At 53.1% G+C, this 18380-nt stretch overlaps 1 protein-coding gene across 1 annotated transcript in view; it reads left to right on the forward strand.

Moving 5' to 3' along the window:
• The window catches only part of LOC111146413 (sorting nexin 8), a 39223-nt gene that overhangs the window by 11098 nt on the left and 9745 nt on the right, over nt 1-18380 (forward strand). The window contains exons 2-5 of the mRNA XM_022501954.1: nt 12994-13184; nt 15373-15490; nt 15737-15858; nt 17585-17665. Coding sequence (XP_022357662.1) covers nt 12994-13184; nt 15373-15490; nt 15737-15858; nt 17585-17665 — 512 coding nt within the window. The remainder of the gene's footprint in view (nt 1-12993; nt 13185-15372; nt 15491-15736; nt 15859-17584; nt 17666-18380) is intronic.

The raw sequence follows: 18380 nt of genomic DNA on the forward strand, positions 1-18380 counted from the left end.
CAGTTGATCTTTTTTTTTTTTTTAAGATTTTATTTATTTATTTGACAGAGAGAGATCATAAGTAGGCAGAGAGGCAGGTGGCGACAGAGATGGGGAAGCAGGTTCCCCGCTGAGCAGAGAGCCCGATGTGGGGCTCGATCCCAGGACCCTGAGATCATGACCTGAGCTGAAGGCAGAGGCTTTTTTTTTTTTTTTTTTTTTAAAGATTTTATTTATCTACTTGACAGAGAGAGATCACAGCAGACATAGGCAGGCAGAGAGAGAGAGAGGGAAGCAGGCTCCCTCCTGAGCAGAGAGCCCGATGCGGGACTCGATCCCAGGACCCCGAGATCATGACCTGAGCCGAAGGCAGTGGCTTAACTCACTGAGCCACCCAGGCGCCCTGAAGGCAGAGACTTAACCCACTGAGCCACCCAGGCGCCCCCAGTTGATCTCTTTTGTTCTTTTGTTGTTTGTGCCTTTGGTGTCAACGGCTAAGAAGGCTTTGCCTCACTCCAGGTCAGGAAGATCTGGTTGTGTATTTTCTGCTCAGAGTTTGCAGTTTTAGTGCTCTCAAAATGGACCCTGGACCTGCGTGTATGGACCTCTCGTGTATGGTGTGCGGCTGGGTTCCAGCTGCATTCCTGCATACGCAGAGCGCACAGGCGGCACGTGCTGTGTGCCACCCCCCGGCTTGGCAGCGTCGGGGAGCCCGAGCTCCCTGAGCTGGGGTGGGGACGTGGTGAATGTTCAGGGGTGGGAGAAGCCTGTGGGTGAGACGTGGAGGCTCGGCAAGGAGATTCAGCCCAGAGAGTAGGAAAGGATCACAAGCCTCTTCACGGAGCTTTGGAAACACTTTGCTGTTACGGGAGTGTTTGAACTGAGCTTTGGAGAGGATTCAATTCCAAAATTCTCGGCTAAGAAGTACCCGAGGACTTGGAAGGACCTGAAGAGATTGTTTATTTTTACTTTGCTTCAAGGTAAAAACACTTGAATCGTTGCAGGAAGATGAAAACCTTTCTTTTCTTGCTGCACAGGTTCACTATCCGTATGGCGTGTTACGGCTTTGTACAATCAGCGTTTTTGCCTTAGTTACTTTGGGGAACAGTGGTGATGGTCGCGAATTGGCCAGGAGGCCGTGGCGGGGGTGGGGAGGTGCTGCCAGCGTGAGCGGTCCCTGCTCGGGTCTCACCACATGTAGCTCACTGAGGCAGGGTTCCTGTCACTGGGGGGACCTTGATGAGATTTGGTGTGGACGAGTGGGCAGGAGGCTGCTTCCCTGCCCACGAGATCGGAGCGGGCCTCCATTTCTGTATGTGGCTTTCTTGCTCACGGGACTTGGAGGATTTTCACTGAGGCTGCAAATGATTCCTGCGCACTTACTGTGCCCCGTGAGCCGTTCTTGATCACTGGGACGCCACGTGTGTGCTGAGGGAGGAGGCCTGCTGTTCTGGAGAGGATGGTCTTGTCGGGGGAGGCAGACAATTTCCAGACGCACTGAGCCAGTGACCTGTGTTTGCACGTGGAGTGGGGAGAGGGGACAAGTTGCAGTGTCTCCGAGTACATGTCATGGGAAAGTGGTGTTGGTGCCAAGATTCAAAGGAGGTGAAGGAGCCGGCCTGCGGGTGGCTGGAGAGGGGGTGGCCCCCGCATGTGAGCGACAGCGTGCAGACTCCCAAGTGGCAGGTGCCTGCCATGGCTAGAGAGAGGCGAGCAGAGGGGCGGCAGGACTGGAGTGTTTGCTGGTTGAGAAGAGAGAAAGGGACAGTTGTGGGGGCTGGAGGGGTGGGTGTGAGGAAACCTTGCACAAGGATCTATTCCCCTCCGGGATTGCCATTCTGATCACAGGCAGGAAGCTAAAATTTCAGTTTCCTCAGTCTTTTTTTCTCTCTCTATCTCTCTTTTTTTTCTTTGAGAGACAGAGAGAGCGTACATGTGTAAGTGGGGACAGAGGAAGAGAGAGAGAATCTTAAGCAGACTCTGCACTGAGCAGGGAGCCCAACATGGGCCTCGATCCCAGGACCCCCAGGATCGTGACCTGAGCTGAAGCAGAGTCAGACCTTAACCGACAGCCACCAAGGCTCACTGGTTTTCTCTTTTTAATGCTGCTGTCGTACATCTGTGGGATTACTGAGGTCACTGCACCAATGCTCAGAAGAGGGTTTCTTTTCCTGTTTTTTTTTCTAAAGATTTTATTTATTTATTTGACAGGCACAACGAGAGAGGGAGCACAAGCAGGGGTAGTGGGAGAGGGAGAAGCAGGCTTCCTGCTGAGTATGAAGCCTGATGTGGGGCTTGATCTCAGGACCCTGAGATCATGATCTGAGCCGAAGGCAGACACTTAACGACTGAGCCACACAGGCACCCCCAGAAGAGGACTTCTGAAAAAAGTCTTACTCAACATGGGTGTATATAAAAGCCATCCAGGGAAGTGTCCATTAGCAGGAAAAAAATGTAGCATTCTCTAGGATTTGATGCTAATGATAGAATAAAAAAATAGAGCAGAATGTTTTGTGAATGAGGCTGTTCTTCATGCATTTTCAGTGGCTGGGAATAGTTAGCAGGAGACTGGCTCCCTGAATTTTAGTTGCATACCTGAGATCTTGTGCAATCACTCCAGGTTCTTAGGAAGACAGAAGAGTGGGTTAGGTAAAAAATCAAGGTGAAAAGATGAGTTGCTGGCAGCCGTGGTGGAGAAGTGTAGGCCCTACCGGAACGGTGAGGGGGAAGCAGGTGAGATTCCTGGGTGTGAGGCAGCCAGGCCTATTGCTGACGGGAGTGGGATGTGGCTTGGTTGCTCAGGAAGCTTGGAAGTACTGGCCAAGCCAGACCTGTGACCCCGGGGACCTCACCGAAAGGACCGTACCCAGCAGAAGGGAGTGTACGTGCCTACCACCCGCCGTGTGCCAAGTGCTCCTGGCAGCGCCACGCGTCCGAGGGAAACCCGGGAGCTAGTCAGGTGTCCAGCAGCGGACTGAGGAGCTAGACTGCAGCCTGAGCCCATGGTGGGGTCTGTAGTGATGACTGCGGCATGTGGGGACACAGGCGGGCCTCACGCAGCATGCCCAGCGGAAGCAGGCAGAGTCAGGGGTACTTACAGCCTGATGCCACTTATGCAACAACGGACCAAAGTCACGTGTGGGGCTAAAAGGTGGCAGTCACCTTTGGGGAGCGGAGGGGAGCCTATGTGTCCCCTTTCTCTATCTGGGTGCAGCCACCTGGCCAGGCTCGGAGCCAAGCAGAGTTGATGTGTGCGTTTTGCGCACATGTGCTCTCTTCGGGACAAGAAAATGCAAAGGGAATGATTACGTTTATTGTATATGTGAAATATAATACTTGCGTGTGCTTTATGGATGCGTGTGGACACGTGGGAAGCACGCTGGCCTGCCTGCGGATGCTACCCGCAGGCCCTGGGGCAGTGGGTGCTGGCAGATGGCGGTGGTGGTGTGCCCTGTAATGTGTTTGCTGTAGCTGCCATCTTTTCAGAGAAACACATGGCACAATGTTATCTTCCGTGAAATCTCCATAGTGGATACATGGAGTCTGATATTTTTTGTACTTTTATGTACGTTTGAAATATTTCACAGCAAAGACAAACGTAATGCATTTATAAAGTACCCAAGAACAGAGCTTGATGAAAGGAGAACAGGGTTCGTGGTGATTGTGTTATATGAGTGGCTAAGAGCCTAGGAGGTTTTTGCTTTTACAGAAAATTTGGCAGAGGAATGTGGTCATGTACACAGGTGGAAACACACTTTGTGTGTAAAAAATCCCCTCTGTGTTGTGGGTCTGTCCGTGTGGGGAGTATGTGCAAAGGGGAATCAAATGTGTGCACGCTGTAGGGGGAGTGGCGTTCTTTTTCTTCTCTTTTTTCTCGGTGGAGGGGACAGAGGGACAGAGAGAATCCCAAGCAAACTCTGCATAGTGTGGATCCAGATGCGGGGCTCGATCCCTGGACCCAAGACCATGACTGGATCCGAAATTAGGAGTTGGGGCCTCTGGAGTAGTTTTCTTTTTTTAAAAAATGTCATAATGGTCCATGAAGTAGGTTGGTAAGAGAAAGCTACATCCGAGCGGTAGCGAAGCTGGGGCTGTGAGCGTTTCTGTGTGTCCGAGCTCCAAGTTACGGGTCTGCCACCCACCCGAGGGTTGTTCACGGTGCTCCCTGGCCATCCGCCTGCTGAGCTGTCACTTCTGAGGCCGTGGTCACCATAAGGACGAAGACACTGTTGCTTCCGTTTCCTGAGATCAGCTGAATTTCAGAAAAACAGAGTAGCTTAGGACAGTTCTGGATCAGATGTAGAAACCTGTTTTGTGAGCCTGAAGAGGAATATTCCTTTGAAAATTGGGGACCCTGCTAGTTCGATTTCCTGTTATTTTGGTGGAAGAGTGGTCATCTGGAATGCCCTTGGTCACTGCCCTCTCTGATGATGAGTTCAAGCATGGTGTCCACATTTATGAGCCCCTGCCTGATTTTGTCAGATTTTCCATGGGTCCAGGCAAGGTGCTGAGTTCCTTCTTCTGCTCATCCTTGTTCGCTGGATCTCAAACTGTGACCCCCTGGACCAGCAGCCCCTGCCCCTGGGAGCTTGTTAGAAACTCAGGGTCTGAGGCCTCACCCTGGACTCTGGCGATGAGCCCAGCAATCTGTGTGGGTTTTCAGCTGTAAAACATCCGTGACCCACAATTCGAACCATTTTCAGGTGTGTAGTTCATGGCGTTAAGCACATTGACACTAGTGTGCAACTGTCACCACCGTCTGTCTCCAGAACTTTCTCATCTTCCTAAACGGAAACTCTGTCCCCATGAAACACTGACCCGCACCTCCCACCCCCCCCCAGCCCCCTGGCCCAGCTGTCCACTCTCTGTCTCTGTGTCTGTGATTTTGACGAGTTCGGGGACCTCCTATAAACGAGATCCCACTGTGTTTGTCCGTCTGTGCCCGGCTTCTTTCACCAGGCATTGAGGTTCATCCGTATTGGGGCTGGTGCCAGGGTTCCTTCCTTTTTTTTTTTTTTTTTTTTTAAAGATTTTATTTATTTATTTGACAGACCGAGATCACAAGTAGGCAGAGAGGCAGGCAGAGAGAGGAAGGAAATCAGGCTCCCTGCTGAGCAGAAAGCGCAATGTGGGGCTCGATCCCAGGACCCTGGGATCATGACCTGAGCTGAAGGCAGCAGCTTAACCCACTGAGCCACCCAGGTGCCCTGGTTCCTTCCTTTTTAAGGCTGAAACTATTCCACGGTGTGGTCAGATCACGTCGTGTTCATCTGCAGGACTTGGATGCTGGGACTTGTGCTGTGAGTGACCCGTCCTCCTGGCCCTGCTTCCAGTTCTTGCAGGGAGAGACCCAGCAGTGGGACTGCTGGTTATGGGGTGATTCTCCTTATTCTGCAAGGTGATGCCCACTCGGCTTGGAGGCTGGACCCCCGAGACTGCGCCGTCTCTCGCTGGCCCTTGTCCTCCCGTGTTCTGGTTAATGGGTGGCCGAGGATGGCGGTCATGGTGGATCTGCGTGGTGGTAGAAACGTGAACTTGGAGGCCATCAGAACATGTCCCAGTGTACCCTCCTACTAAACTCGGACAGTGGGAACCTTCCTCCCTGGCTGCCTCTGGGGGACAAATGACCTATCGAGATTTGAAAAGCTCTTGATGCTGGGAGGGGCTCTGTGCAAGTGGTGAGGACCCCGGGCAGTGGCAGGGCTGAGCGCAGTTAGGGACACCCACACGAGCTCCGTGCAGCCCTGGGCGTGGGTCAGTGTGCATCCCGAGGGGCGGCTCCTGGGACTGGCTGGCCTGCGCCCTCTGTGCAGCGTCTCATGGCCTGTGACTTCTACAGCCCTCGGTGCTTGCTGAGGCTGGCTTAGTGTGAAGCGCAGGCGTGCGTACTGGTGTGACTCACCGGGCAAATCCTCTTGGTTTCCTAAAGCTCTGGCTGTGCTGGGTGAGTACTGGCCTGGTTGATAGCTGCTGTCAGAGCACAGGGGGCTAGCCGTCTCTGCGTGCGTGCCCCTGGCAGGACTGCCACCCACACGCTCTGACGGAAAATGTGTTGGGAGGGCTCGGTGTGTTGGACGTTTTGTTGTGTCTCATTGGTGGATAGCTGGCTTGGAGAATCACAGCATTTCAGAGCTGAGGGGATGCTGAAGACGGCTCACTGACTGGTACCCTTCGTGCGCTGCGGAGAGGCAGAGGTGTGCACTGGGGGTCCCACGGGGCGCTGGTGGCTGGCTTGGGAGTGATGCCTGTTTCTCTGACGCCTGCCAGGCTGGTATCTGGAGGAGCGGGGCCTGAGCCTCACCCCTGCCATGCGTGAGGCCTTGGTCTGCAGCCGGCCTGGAGCCCAGCGCCCCAAACACCTGTTGTTATGGGCAGTTGGGTCTACATTTTAGTCCGTGGATGCACCAAGACTTTTTGAAGTTGAACACCAGAATCTGGAAAGGAGGCCGGGGGATTACCAGTGATTTCTAGGAGTTATTTTTAGCTCTGTTGTGTTGTTTCCCCACAAGGGCCACTAGGGCAAGGAGGAATCAGCCTGCGGGTCTGAGCCTACGGGTGTGGGAGCGGCTTTCCTCCCAGTGGCTTGTGGGTGGCGTGTCCAGTCTAGGCCTTCCTTGTTCTGGACTGGCCTTCTGGTTGGGTCCGAACCCCACAATTGAGCAGGTTGGTGCCAGAAGGGTTGGGGCCGGGAGGGCACACCGCTAGGGGGGGCCTCTGAGGGGTTGTTGTGGTCATCGAGGTACACCGAGGGTAAGGGGCAGGCGTCCTTACCCCTTCTTACTGGTGATAAGTGGTAAGCTCAGAGGCAGTCACCTGCCTGTCCATGTGGTGAAGAAGTGAGACACCGGATATCAGCACATGTGTATCTGATGTCAAAACCCATCCTTCCAGCCCTTCAGTCTGGGGCCCAGCCACCTCTCTCCTTGTCTGCATCACCTGTCGGGGCTGGGTGGGCACGCAGTGTGTCTCTTTCATGAGAGTGTTGAGGTCCTGTCTTCAAACTTGACATTCACTCCCAGAAAACCAGAGTCTTCCTCCACGTGTGCCTGCTCTTTCCATGGTGAGTGGGCCATTACAGGACAGGTGGCTGATCTGACATGACCTGTTTTCCTTACTAAACCGGTTTTTAAAAAAATTTTTTTTTAAAAACATGGATGTCCTCATTCAGGAAGCCGATACTTGGGGCCATAGCTTCCTTAAAACTGAAGCTTCTCCGGAGGGGCTCTTCTTCGGGTGGCGGGGACCCATCAGGAGCACGTGCTGTGTCTGTGAGTTAAAAGGTGCCACTTGGAGTCTGACTTGAAATTTTTTTTTTTTTTTTTTTTTTTTTTTTGTTCTGACTTTTAGCTTCTCTTGTGGTCATAGTTCAGATTCTTCAGCAGCACATGACCATTTGGTAATCATTACTGAGCATACGTTCTGTCTTGGGATATCTTACTTTAACCATCAGGAAAAGAACAAACCTAGGACATGCTTGATAGCGAAAACTCCCTCTTACCAATTCAATTCAATTAAATTAATTAATTAATTTTTTTACTTAACAAATTTTAGTGAAGACTTCTTGGTGCTTCCCAAATTATCTTTCCCTCATTACTTCTATCTTTCCTCCGTTCTTTTGACAGTGCCCTGTTTTGCATCAGATAGGTGTTTTCTTGTGTACTGTTGAAATTTCTTTGTTTTGGTCCCTGTATGATTTTCTGGTATTTTCTTAGGGATTGCCCTGGGAGTCACAGTTTGCGTCTTAACATGTACCAGTCCAACTTGGATGGTACAAGTGTAATTTCAGGTGTGTGTGTGGAAACCTCGCTGCCGTACAGCTCCCTTCCGCTCCGTGCCCCCTCACCGTCCTGCAGATTGTATCCCTGTAAATGGTATGCGGTCAAAGCGGATTTGTGGGCTTGCCCAACGCAGCCGTCTTCTAAGTCAAGCAGGAAAACAGTTACAAGTGAGGAGTTAAGTTTCTGCTGCCTTTTATATTTACCCTGTGTAGTTCTGGTTCTCGTTCTTTCTTCGTGTGGATTTGTTTCTTGCAAGGAAGGGCTGCTGGTGCCAAGGTAAATTTGCCGTTTTTGCTCTTCTGGGGCTGTCTTAATTTCTTCTCCATTCTGGAAGGATGGTTTTCCTGGCTGTAGAATAGGGTTGACCGTTATGTCCTCTGGCACTTTGTGCCATCTCACTGCCTTGTGGCCTCTGCGGCTTCTGAGGAGTGAGCTACCCACTTGCTGATCTCCCAGTGCTTTCAGGTTTCTCTTTGTCTCTGGATGGTTTGAACAGTGCAGTTCTGATCTGTCTAGTTGTGAATCTTCCCGAGTTTATCTTAGTTGGAGTTTTTTGGATTCTTCGATTTTTGGGGGGAGATTTTATTTATTTATTTGAGAGAGAGAGAGAGTGTGAGCATGTGCATGTGCACACAGGGGCGGGGAGGGATGGGGGAGGGAGAGGGAAGGAATCCCAAGGAGTCTCTGCACTGAGTGTGGAGCCTGACATGGGGCTTGATCTTACAACTCCAAGATCATGACTTGAGCTGAAACCCTACAGTCGGATGCTTAACTGACTGAGCCACCCAGGTGCCTCATGGGTTCTGGGATTTTAAAAATCAAATTTTGGAAAATTTTGGCAATTCCTTCAAATATTTGTTCTGAGCCTTTCTGCTTTGGGGCCCCTGATGATGGTGATGTTGGTGTGCTTGACAGGTCTCTGAGGGTCTGTCCATCTTCCTCATTTGCTCTCCTTTCTGTCCTCTGGACTAGACAATCTCTGTTGGCCTATCTTCCCCTCTGCCCTGTCGGATCTGCAGTTGCATCCCTCTAGTGAATTTTTCATTTCATTTATTGAGCTTCTCCAATGCAGAATTTCTATCTGCCTCTCTTGCACAACTTTTTAAATCAGTATTTTCTGTTGCTGAGACATGGTTCTCCTACTTTCCCTTGGTTCTTTAGAGATGGTTCCCGTTAGTTCTTGGAACCTATTTCTAAGAGCTGACCTACAGTCTCTGTCAAATGAGTTCAGTGCCTGGTCCTCCTCGAGGACAGTTTCTGGTGGAGGTTTTTTCCTTGTGTTTGGCCATCCTGTCTCATTTCTTTGCATGTCTTACAAACTTTCGTTGTTACCTGGATGGTTTAAATAATATAATGTGGCAACTCTGGAAATCAGATTTTCCTCCCTCCCCAAGGTGTTGCTGCATATTGTTGACTTTTTTAAACGACCCCTCTGAACTAATTCTCGTAAAGTCTGTTGTGAGTGTTGTGTGGCTGCCGTGACAAAGCACAAACTAGGTGGCTTGAAGCAGCAGAAACGTCTCACGGCCCTGGAGGTAGGAAGTCTGAGATCCGGGTGTGGGCAGGGCTGCGTGCGCTCCCAGCCCACAGCGGAGAGTACTTCCTGCCCCTTCCAGCATCTGGCTGCCATGGGCCACCCTCCAGCTTCTTGGTTTGTGGCCACGTGGCTTCAGTCTCTGCCTCTGCTGTCATGTGCCCACCCCTGTGTGTTGGGGGTCTCTGGGGCCTCCTGTGGTCCTCCCTTGTCTTATGAGGACTCTAGTCACAATGGAGTGAGAGCCTGCCCTATTCCAGTGTGGCCTCATTTTTTTTTTCTTTTATGAAAGATTTTATTTATTTTCTCGAGGGAGAGAATGCAAGCATGAGCAGGGGGAAGGGCAGAGGCAGGGGGAGAAGCAGGCTCCCTGCTGAGCAGGGAGCCCAATGTGGGGCTCAATCCCAGGAGCCTGAGATCATGACCTGATCAGAAGGCAGATGGTTACCCAACTGAGCCACCCGGGTGCCCCCAGCATGGCCTTGTTTTGACTTAAGTAATCATCGCATCAATACTACACCCTGGCTTGCCACACATCTTCAGTTTCCTGTGTTCTGAAAACGCGAGTTCTGACCATTTTTGTTTCTCTCGAAGGAAGGATTTTCGGAGGTTCTTACTTCTGCCACTTACTGGAGTCGCCCACCTTCTACGCGTACGGTGTTCCTAGTTTTCGTTTGTGTTCCATACGCTGTGGTCACGCTGACTGTACAACATAGCGGTATTGGCGTGTTTACGGGCGGTGCACCCTTGACGGGAACAACTCGGGAGCATCTTATCAACCCCCAAAGAAACCCCTTATTTTCCAGTCCTCACTTCCCAGTTCTCCCATCGCTGCTCCCCACCCCCAGGTGGGCGCCTGTCCACTTTGTTTCTGTACTTTGCATGGACTCATCCCGTACGTGGTTCTTGTGTCTGGCTTCTTCCACCATTGTGTTTCCAGGTCTGTCTGTCTTGTAGCGTGAATCTGTCCTGCATCCCTTCGTACAGCAGACAAGTAGTCCTTTCGGATAAGCCACCCACTTCAGTTTATTCCTGGACAGTTGGTGGCCAGTTGGGTTTCTCTGCTCTCTGGCTCCTGTGGACTTTGTTTGCAGGTGTCTGTGTGGACATCCGCGTTCACCTCTCGGGGGTATTTCTGCCGGTGGGACTGTGGGCTCACACGGGGGCTCTGCCTCTCACGCTGTGTGGACGTGCCGGGCTGTTCTGGAAGACGGCTTCCACCAGCATGTGTGAGGCTTTTCCGCATCCTGGCCAGTGCTCACTAGTCCTTGTCTTTCTTTTCTTTTAGATGAGAGCTGTCACAGTGGGTGGTATCTTACCATGAATGTGATTTGCATTTCCATGACGGTCTGGGATGTTGGAGCATCTTTTTATGTGCTTAGTGGCCACTGGTATACCTTGGGAGGAATGTTTATGCAAATCCTTGGCCCATTTTTAAATTGGGTTGTGTGTCTGTCTTTTATTTTTACTGTGTCGTCAGAGTTCTTTATGTATTCCAGGCATAAGTTTCCTTTCAGATATAGGTATTTGCATATCTCTTCTCTGATAAAAATGTTCTTCCCCTGGTACCTTTTGACTTCATTTTTCCTGTCTGTCCACATATTCTGTGCTCTGATTACACAAAACTTTGTTTTTCCCAGACATGCTGCTTTTCATTCCTGAAAATGCAGTAAATAGCGGCAGTCAGTCATTTGACAAGCTTTCTTTGAGGCCCTTCTTTGTGCCAACCCTCACCCCGCAAGCAGCAGGGATGTATCCCCTGGAGCTTGTGCTCAGACGTGGCGTCTGGGCCCCCTTTCTCATGATCAGGGTGTTGTTAAAGTTAGGTCACAGTGGGATTCCCATTTGCCCTGGAGTTTGGATCCTCGCGGACTGTGCCCGGCCTTGGGGACCGTCCATAGCCGTGTACGGAATGCGTATTAGTGAGCTCAGTGAGCCTGCAGTGTTCGTTACTGTTGTCGAGTGGGCACTTGAGAAACACTTGTTGGCTCCTTGACTGAGAGGACATGTGGTCCCTGAAGAGAGTGGGTAAACAGTTTAAGGCCAGCAAAATATTTTTACACGGAAAGGGGCTGGGTTCTTAGGATGAGAGAATCTTCTGGAGCTGTGGTCTCCACATTTTGGCCATTAAGATATTGGGGACTCTTAATATATACACACATGTACACACGCACGTGCACACGCATGACATACACACGCACAACCATGCTTGTATGCACAGACACACTTGCACATTCACACTTATACACATACACACCCCATATACTCGTCTACTTAAATGCTCATGCACACACACGTACACAGCTGCGTACATACATACCCACATACCTCACACTTGTATACACTCGCACATACACTGTATACACGTACCACCCCCATATACACACAGTCACACTCATGAACACACATACATCCACGTACACACACTCAGACACGTGCACACACATGCTCACATACGCACACACATACCATGCTCCTCTACATGCTCACGCACACGTATGCGTGCACATGCATACAATACTTGTTTAGGAAGTTATGTGTATGGCTGTCCTGCATCACGTGTGTTGTATTGCTGTCACAGGAGTGTCACGTTGTGGAAGGAGAGCTGGAAATACAACTAGAATTGCTTCTGTTTTCTCCTTGTGCCCTGGGGTATGTGGCCGCACTCGGGGGGGGGGGGGGGCTTTCTGCTTTAGAGCACATAATACTGAGCTTGTGTGTGAAGTTTTTATGAGGCCCTTGGGGTTCTCAAGTAAGCATTAAGGCCGTAGTTTATTTTCTTTCTTTAATCTTTAAGGTCAATTAAAGGCAACTACATTTTCAATTCTAAAATGCTGAGTAATTTCACGGATGAAGATAATCTAGTCTTTAATTCTGTTTAGAATAGAAGCCATACTCTTACTTTGAAGTGTTGTTTTAAGAAGGAAATCATGAAAAATGATACAACCAAGTTGTGGAAATTTGGAAAAAAGAGGAAAGAAATCTACATTTTGTTGCGGTTACTTACAGTAGTGTTGGCTAGAGGAGGACCCCCTCCCCCTCTGTGGGGTACCTTAACTTTACTATGTTTTTTAACCCAAAAGAACTTTGTTTCTTAAGAACTTGCTGTACTAAAAACCAAACTGGCTTTTTAACATGACTTCCTTGTTTGTTAGCCTGTGATCTCTCTGCTCCGTCTCTGGCTGTTCTGTGAGGGGTGGGCGGCTCCTGCCTGTAGGGAAGCGGAGTGATTCTTCGACTTGTGAGATTGGGAATCTTAGCTCTAAGCAAGCATGGGGGTTTTTTGCCTGCATGGAATTGGAATGATTCTTTTGGCACACGGAGTCATAGGTGTTCACTGTAGAAATGGTGGGACGGAGAAATTGTACATCTTGCGCTTCAGTTTTAACCTCTTTCTGGGCTGTAGAGAAATGGCGGACTCTTTTCCATGAAACTCGTAAAGAGCTCACTTTTTTCCTGTCCAAGTTGAAAACTCAGTCTGACTGGTCTTGGATCCATGGGTGTATTTGCTGACTCCTGGTCGGCTGGATGCCTCACGGTGGCGACTCTTAGGAGCAGAAGCTCCATGGCCTGAATGAAGGGGGGTGACATGGCCACGGTCCGGGTGCTGAGGGAGCGCACGGTGGTGGGAGGGCCGGCCGGGGGCAGCCTCCACTTTTCCGAGCAGCTGTTTTTATTGGCCATTTACCATCTCTTGTCCAGACTCGCCCACGCCCCAAGTCAGCCAGCGGAGGGACCCGCATCCCAGTCGGATGCAGATGCCACAGGGGAACCCGCTGCTGCTGTCCTGCACCCTGCAGGAGCTGCTGGCCAGGGACACTGTGCAGGTGGAGCTCATTCCTGGGAAGAAGGGCCTCTTCCTGAAGCATGTGGAATACGAGGTCTCCAGCCAGGTGAGGGGTAGGCGGCATGTGCCCGCTGGGGGGGGGCGGCGGGGGGGGGGGGGGGGTGACGTGGGGGGGGATGGGCCGCGAGGGAGTCTGTGTGTTGGTCTTAGAGGGAAGAGCCGACACCGGGCGTGGAGAGCCAAGCCGCCTGACAGATGTTTGCACAGCTGGGGCGTCCTGGTGTCTCCGTCTGGCTCAGCCACAGCCCCAGCTCGCTCATCCTGCCCTCCCTGGCCCTGTGTCTGGGAAGCTGCTTGGAGGAGCGCCTCTGGGGCACAGGCTGGCCTCTGGGGCACAGGCTGGCCTGACTCCATCCTTGAGGGTGGAGTGTGGGCTCCGGGTCATGTCTGGAGGGCAGGGTTGCCATGCATCTTATCCCCACTGGGGACGCTGCCTGCGCTCTTAGGGGCCCCCGATACTGGAGTCAGGGAGGTGCTGGGCACCTGGCCGCTCTTCTGTGTGGTGACGGGATGGCATCCGCAGTGCTAACTTTCTTTCTCTCTTTTCTTTCTCTCTCTCTCTCTTTCTCTTTCTTTCTTTTAAAGATTTTATTTATTTATTTACCAGAGAGTGAGAGAGAGCAGGAGTGAACAGCAGGCAGAGAGAGAAGTGGGTTCCTTGCTGAGCAGGGAGCCCGATGCAGGACTCAATCCCAGAACCCTGGGATCATGACCTGAGCTGAAGGCAGATGCTCAACCGACTGAACCCCCCCCCAGGCTTCCCTGCATTCTCTTTCTATATCCTGGTGCTGTTAGATCAGATACTGGGGTAGTTTTTGTTCAGAAACCGAGGATTAAGCCATCGATAAGCTGACAGCATCGTTGGGCTTGTGGAGTCCCACTGTGTTAGCGGGGGACGCACCAGGACAGGTGGAGTGGGGCTGTGCTGGCATGACAGCGTTGGGCCATTGTGGGGCTTCGGTTGGAAGGGTCCGTGTCATCCCAGGGAGGAAACACGTTTTCCAAACTGAATGGCTGTGTGTGTGTGCTGTGGGAGTCTGCAGTCACAGGGTTTGTGTGTCAAGATGTTTTCAAGCTACAGAGGCTGAAGTCTGTGAATCAGCTTTGTTCTAGGGTGCGTGTGGGTGCTGCTTCCCTGGGCGCGGGCACATCTCCTCCCTCTGGGCCTTGTTGCAGGTGCGGTGGCTCTGGGTGGCGGGGGCTACCCTCCCTGTGTGGCGCTAGCAGCTGGCCCTTTCCTGTTCTTTCAGGAAGTCTGTTGTCCCATGATGCACATTTTCTCAAGGAGGCAGCTGTGTGCGGGCCACCTCCTGAGCCCCGCTCCTCCACGGGCTGCCCCATGATCCGTGTCCCGCAGACGGCATCTGTCACAGTCTGCCCCACACGGACATGTCGTCATCACCCAGAGACCACAATTGGTGCCATGGTCCCTCTGGGTGGGTGTGCATTCTGTGGGTCTGGACGCTGATGACCGGTGTTACCCGATGGCGTCTCCCAGTGTTAACGGCCCTGAAAGTCCTTGTGTCCCACCGTCCATCCCTCTGCCCTGAAGCCCTGGCGGCTGGCCCTCCCCTCCTGTGTGCACAGCTCTGATTCCCTGGAGCACCCAGCCATCGGGATCAGACAGGCGTCTGTCGCTGAGCTGCGTCACTTACAAGCAAGACAGCCTGCAGACCGTGGCTCGTGCGTGTGTGTCATGTGCGCTCTGACGTGGAGCTGGGGTGGGCTCCTCTGCTGCGCGGGGGCTGGCTGGCACGGAGCCCGCGGGTCTGTCCAGGATGGGACGTCTGCGTGTCCAGCCTTCCTGGGCAGTGTCTGGTCTGCCGTGACAGCCAGTGCTCTCCCAGGAGGCTGTCGTGCCTGTCACGCCTGCACCGTGTGACCCTGTATGGGAGGGTGCCTCCAGGACGAAGTGAAGAAGGCGTTGTTTGCACGTGCTGCCTTGTAAGGGTGGGGGGCGGGGCGGCTGTGCTGGGGCAGACCCTTGTGAGAAGTGTGCAGTCCTCAGGAGAGCCCGGTCATGGGTGGGTGGACAGAGTGATCACTCCGGGCAGTGTTGGCAGTTGTGTGAGCTCTGCCGGGGGGATGGGGCTTGTCCTCGGTAGAGTCTGGTGAGATTCGGGGTGGGGGGTATTGAGCCACAGTGCTCCCGTGGCTCTGGTTGGTGGCGGGGGCGGGGGCGCACGGGGGCGGTTTCTGGTGTCCAGTCCAAGCACAGAGCCCTGGTCTTGCAGCGCTTCAAGTCCTCCGTGTACAGACGGTACAACGACTTCGTGGTTTTCCATGAGATGCTGCTGCAGAAGTTCCCCTATCGCATGGTGCCGGCCCTGCCGCCCAAGAGAGTGCTGGGAGGTAAGGCCGGGGTGCCACACGTCGGGGCGCCGGAGGCCAGGGTGCCGGGAAGGCCGGTGCGGGCCAGCGGGCAGGTGCAGCCGAGCCCATCTTGCCAGTCGGCGGTCTGCATGGTGGGGAGCACTGTGGGTGCGGACAGCAGGGCCCTGCTGCTCCTGGCGGCTTTCCCTACTGGGGTGTGTTTGTGGGGGGCTGGGATGGCGCGGCTGCCCAGCCCGTTGCTGAGCCCGTGCTCTCTGCCTGCAGCCGACCGGGAGTTCATCGAGGCCCGGCGAAGGGCGCTGAGGCGCTTCATCAACCTGGTGGCTCGGCACCCTCCGTTCTCCGAGGACGTGGCCCTTAGGCTGTTCCTGTCCTTTAGTGGTCCCGTGAGTACTTTGCTGTCCCGGGTGGGGCCTCAGCTTCCCGACACTCAGTTTGCTTGTCTTGCTGTCCTCGCGTGGGTGCCCTGACGGAGTCTGGCACACGTGACGGCCCCGAGTGAGATTTCCTTTCTTCCCGGTTAATGGGAAGGTGGTGTCAGGAGGCATCCGTGGCTTTGGCCTGGCAGGATTTGGAGATTCGGAGCGCCGTCACTGTGGGCGCTGAGGCTCGTTCACTGAAGGCTTTGCTTGGGAGGGTTACGGAAGTGCTGGAGACCCCAGGTTGCAATGAGTCTCAGTGTCCCAGAAAGCAAATAAGGCCACTTTGATGACGTGCCATTGGAAGACTGAGCTGAGTCCTTTTCACAGAGCTGCAGGATAGACCACGTCCTGGGAGACCGTCTCCACATGGATGTTAATTTCTGTTAGAAACCAAGCAGCTGTGTCTGTCAGCTGTTGTGCAGCGTTCCTTAGCCTTGGGAAGCAAGGCAGAGCCCTTCCTTCCAGTTGGGGAGGAAGTCCTGCCTTGTCCCAAGAGCAGTCTGCTCGCTGGCTGGGGTTGGAGTAGGGGTGGTGGAGGGGCTCCAGCAAGGTCGCTGTACCGGGGGCATAAGCGGGGGCATCTTCTGTCCGAGGGAACCCCTTCTTGCCCCTTCTTGCGTACTTTCCCAGTATGGAAAGCCGCCAGGAGCAGCCCACGGCCCTACTGTCCGCAGCCCCTTCTGGGAGGGGCTCAGTCCCACCCTTTCCCACTGGGGAAAGGTGCTAGACACAGTTGAGGAGGCGCAGAGGCAGACACACCCCGTGAGACAGAGGGGCCTGGGACCTCCTCGAGAAGGCTTTCCTGCTGCTTGCCTAGGGGTACCTGTCACCACCGCCCCTTTTCTGGGACGTGAAGCAGACATTCCATGAATGCTTGCTGTGACCATCTGCTCTTGAGCTGAGTGTGGGCCTTGGAACCCCGGGCAGACAGGTTCCTTTCACGCGGGAATCTTTACTGTCAGAGAGGAATGTGGGGGGACATGGGAGCCACATGCACTGGGCACAGAGCCAGGCGGCATCCCTGTGCTGGGGACGTGAGGCCCCTCTGACCCCTTCCTCACACAGATAGGGTGTTCCTAAGAGCTCCCTGACTCCATTTCCTCTGGTAAAATGAGAGATTAGGACAGATGATCCTCCAGGCTTCTCTGAAATTCTAAAATTCCCTGACCCATAAAAAGCTGCAGATGAGGCTCTCTCCTGTATTTCCCGTGGCTCTTTGTGGGTCCTGGTCTTAGCTGTGGCTTTGCTGAGGAGGCCTGTGTGCTGCCCATCAGCCCTCCCGGGGCTCTGTGGGGCTGCGTCCTGTGGGTCTGTCCGAAGGAAGGAGACCTCAGCTCTCATCTCTGTGCCCCATGTGGCGGGACCTACCAGGACCTGATGCTGTGGCACGGGGGTCATCCCTGATCTGCAAATGGGAGTTCCTGTGTTTCTGGAGAGAGAGCTTTCCTCTGGAGCCAGAGGTTTCGTGGTGCTGGTGTGGTTACACCAGGCTTTCCTATCTGTGGAAGGCCACTTAAAGGTTAAGGTCAATGGGAAGAAATCCGGGAAGATAGTGACGAGATCTTCTGGGGATGCCTATGTAACAGCCCTCTTGCGGTGGGTCTGCGTCCTGCCTCCTGCTGGCCTCCTTGGTCTCACACAGACCGTTCTGCAGCTGGTAGATGTGGGCTGTTTCTGTTTTCCTTTGCAGGACGTGCAGCACAAGTTAAAGGAATCAGCTCAGTGTGTTGGAGATGAATTCATGAACTGTAAGCTGGCTCCCCGGGCCAAGGTACTTCTCTCGTCGTGATGCGCACCCTCCAGTCCTGGCAGTGACCACTTGACCCGGTCATGCTCTCTTGCTTCCACCACATGCCGGGGATGGTGCTGAGGCCCGCCGCCGGGTTTTCTCATGGACTCTCCTTTCACCTGCTCCAACGCACAGCACGTGACCTGCCCATTTCACAGATGGGGAGATGGCCCCGAGAGGCTGCCAGGGTCCCAGACCCGCCTAGCAGCCGACCCAGATGGGGCTGAATGCGGTCTGGCCTCAGAGCCCCCCAGCTCTCCTGCCACTTCGAGGCTTTTTTGTGATCCAGGTGGACTCCTGCCGGGTCACCAGGCTCTCAGATTTCAGGGGGCTTGGGATTGTTGTGTTGGTTTATTGTAAAATTTGGCAAATCTGTTTTGTCTCTAAAAAGAATTAAGGTGGCTACTGGGTAGCTTTTTCCTTTTCCTTCTTAAACTGCTTCTCCGTGCGGAAATATGGACTCTTATCTTTGTTTCATTTCCTAAGGTTTCTGTTTTCTAAGCATTACGGAGTTAACATTAGTTAACGCTAATGGGTAGTTAATAGTAAAGCTGGTAAAAAGCGCCCCTTGAGGGAAAAGTGCGGCCCCTAAAGTCAGGATTCATTCACGTCACTTTGAGCTTGAAGGTTCTCATTGGAGCACATTCTGGCAGGACCTCTGGTTGGATCCGCTTTCGGTGGACGCTAGTATTGCCAT

The sequence above is a fragment of the Enhydra lutris genome, unplaced genomic scaffold (assembly GCF_002288905.1).
Source record: "Enhydra lutris kenyoni isolate GAN:26980312 unplaced genomic scaffold, ASM228890v2 scaffoldscaffold13, whole genome shotgun sequence".
In the NCBI taxonomy this organism is placed as follows: domain Eukaryota; kingdom Metazoa; phylum Chordata; class Mammalia; order Carnivora; family Mustelidae; genus Enhydra; species Enhydra lutris.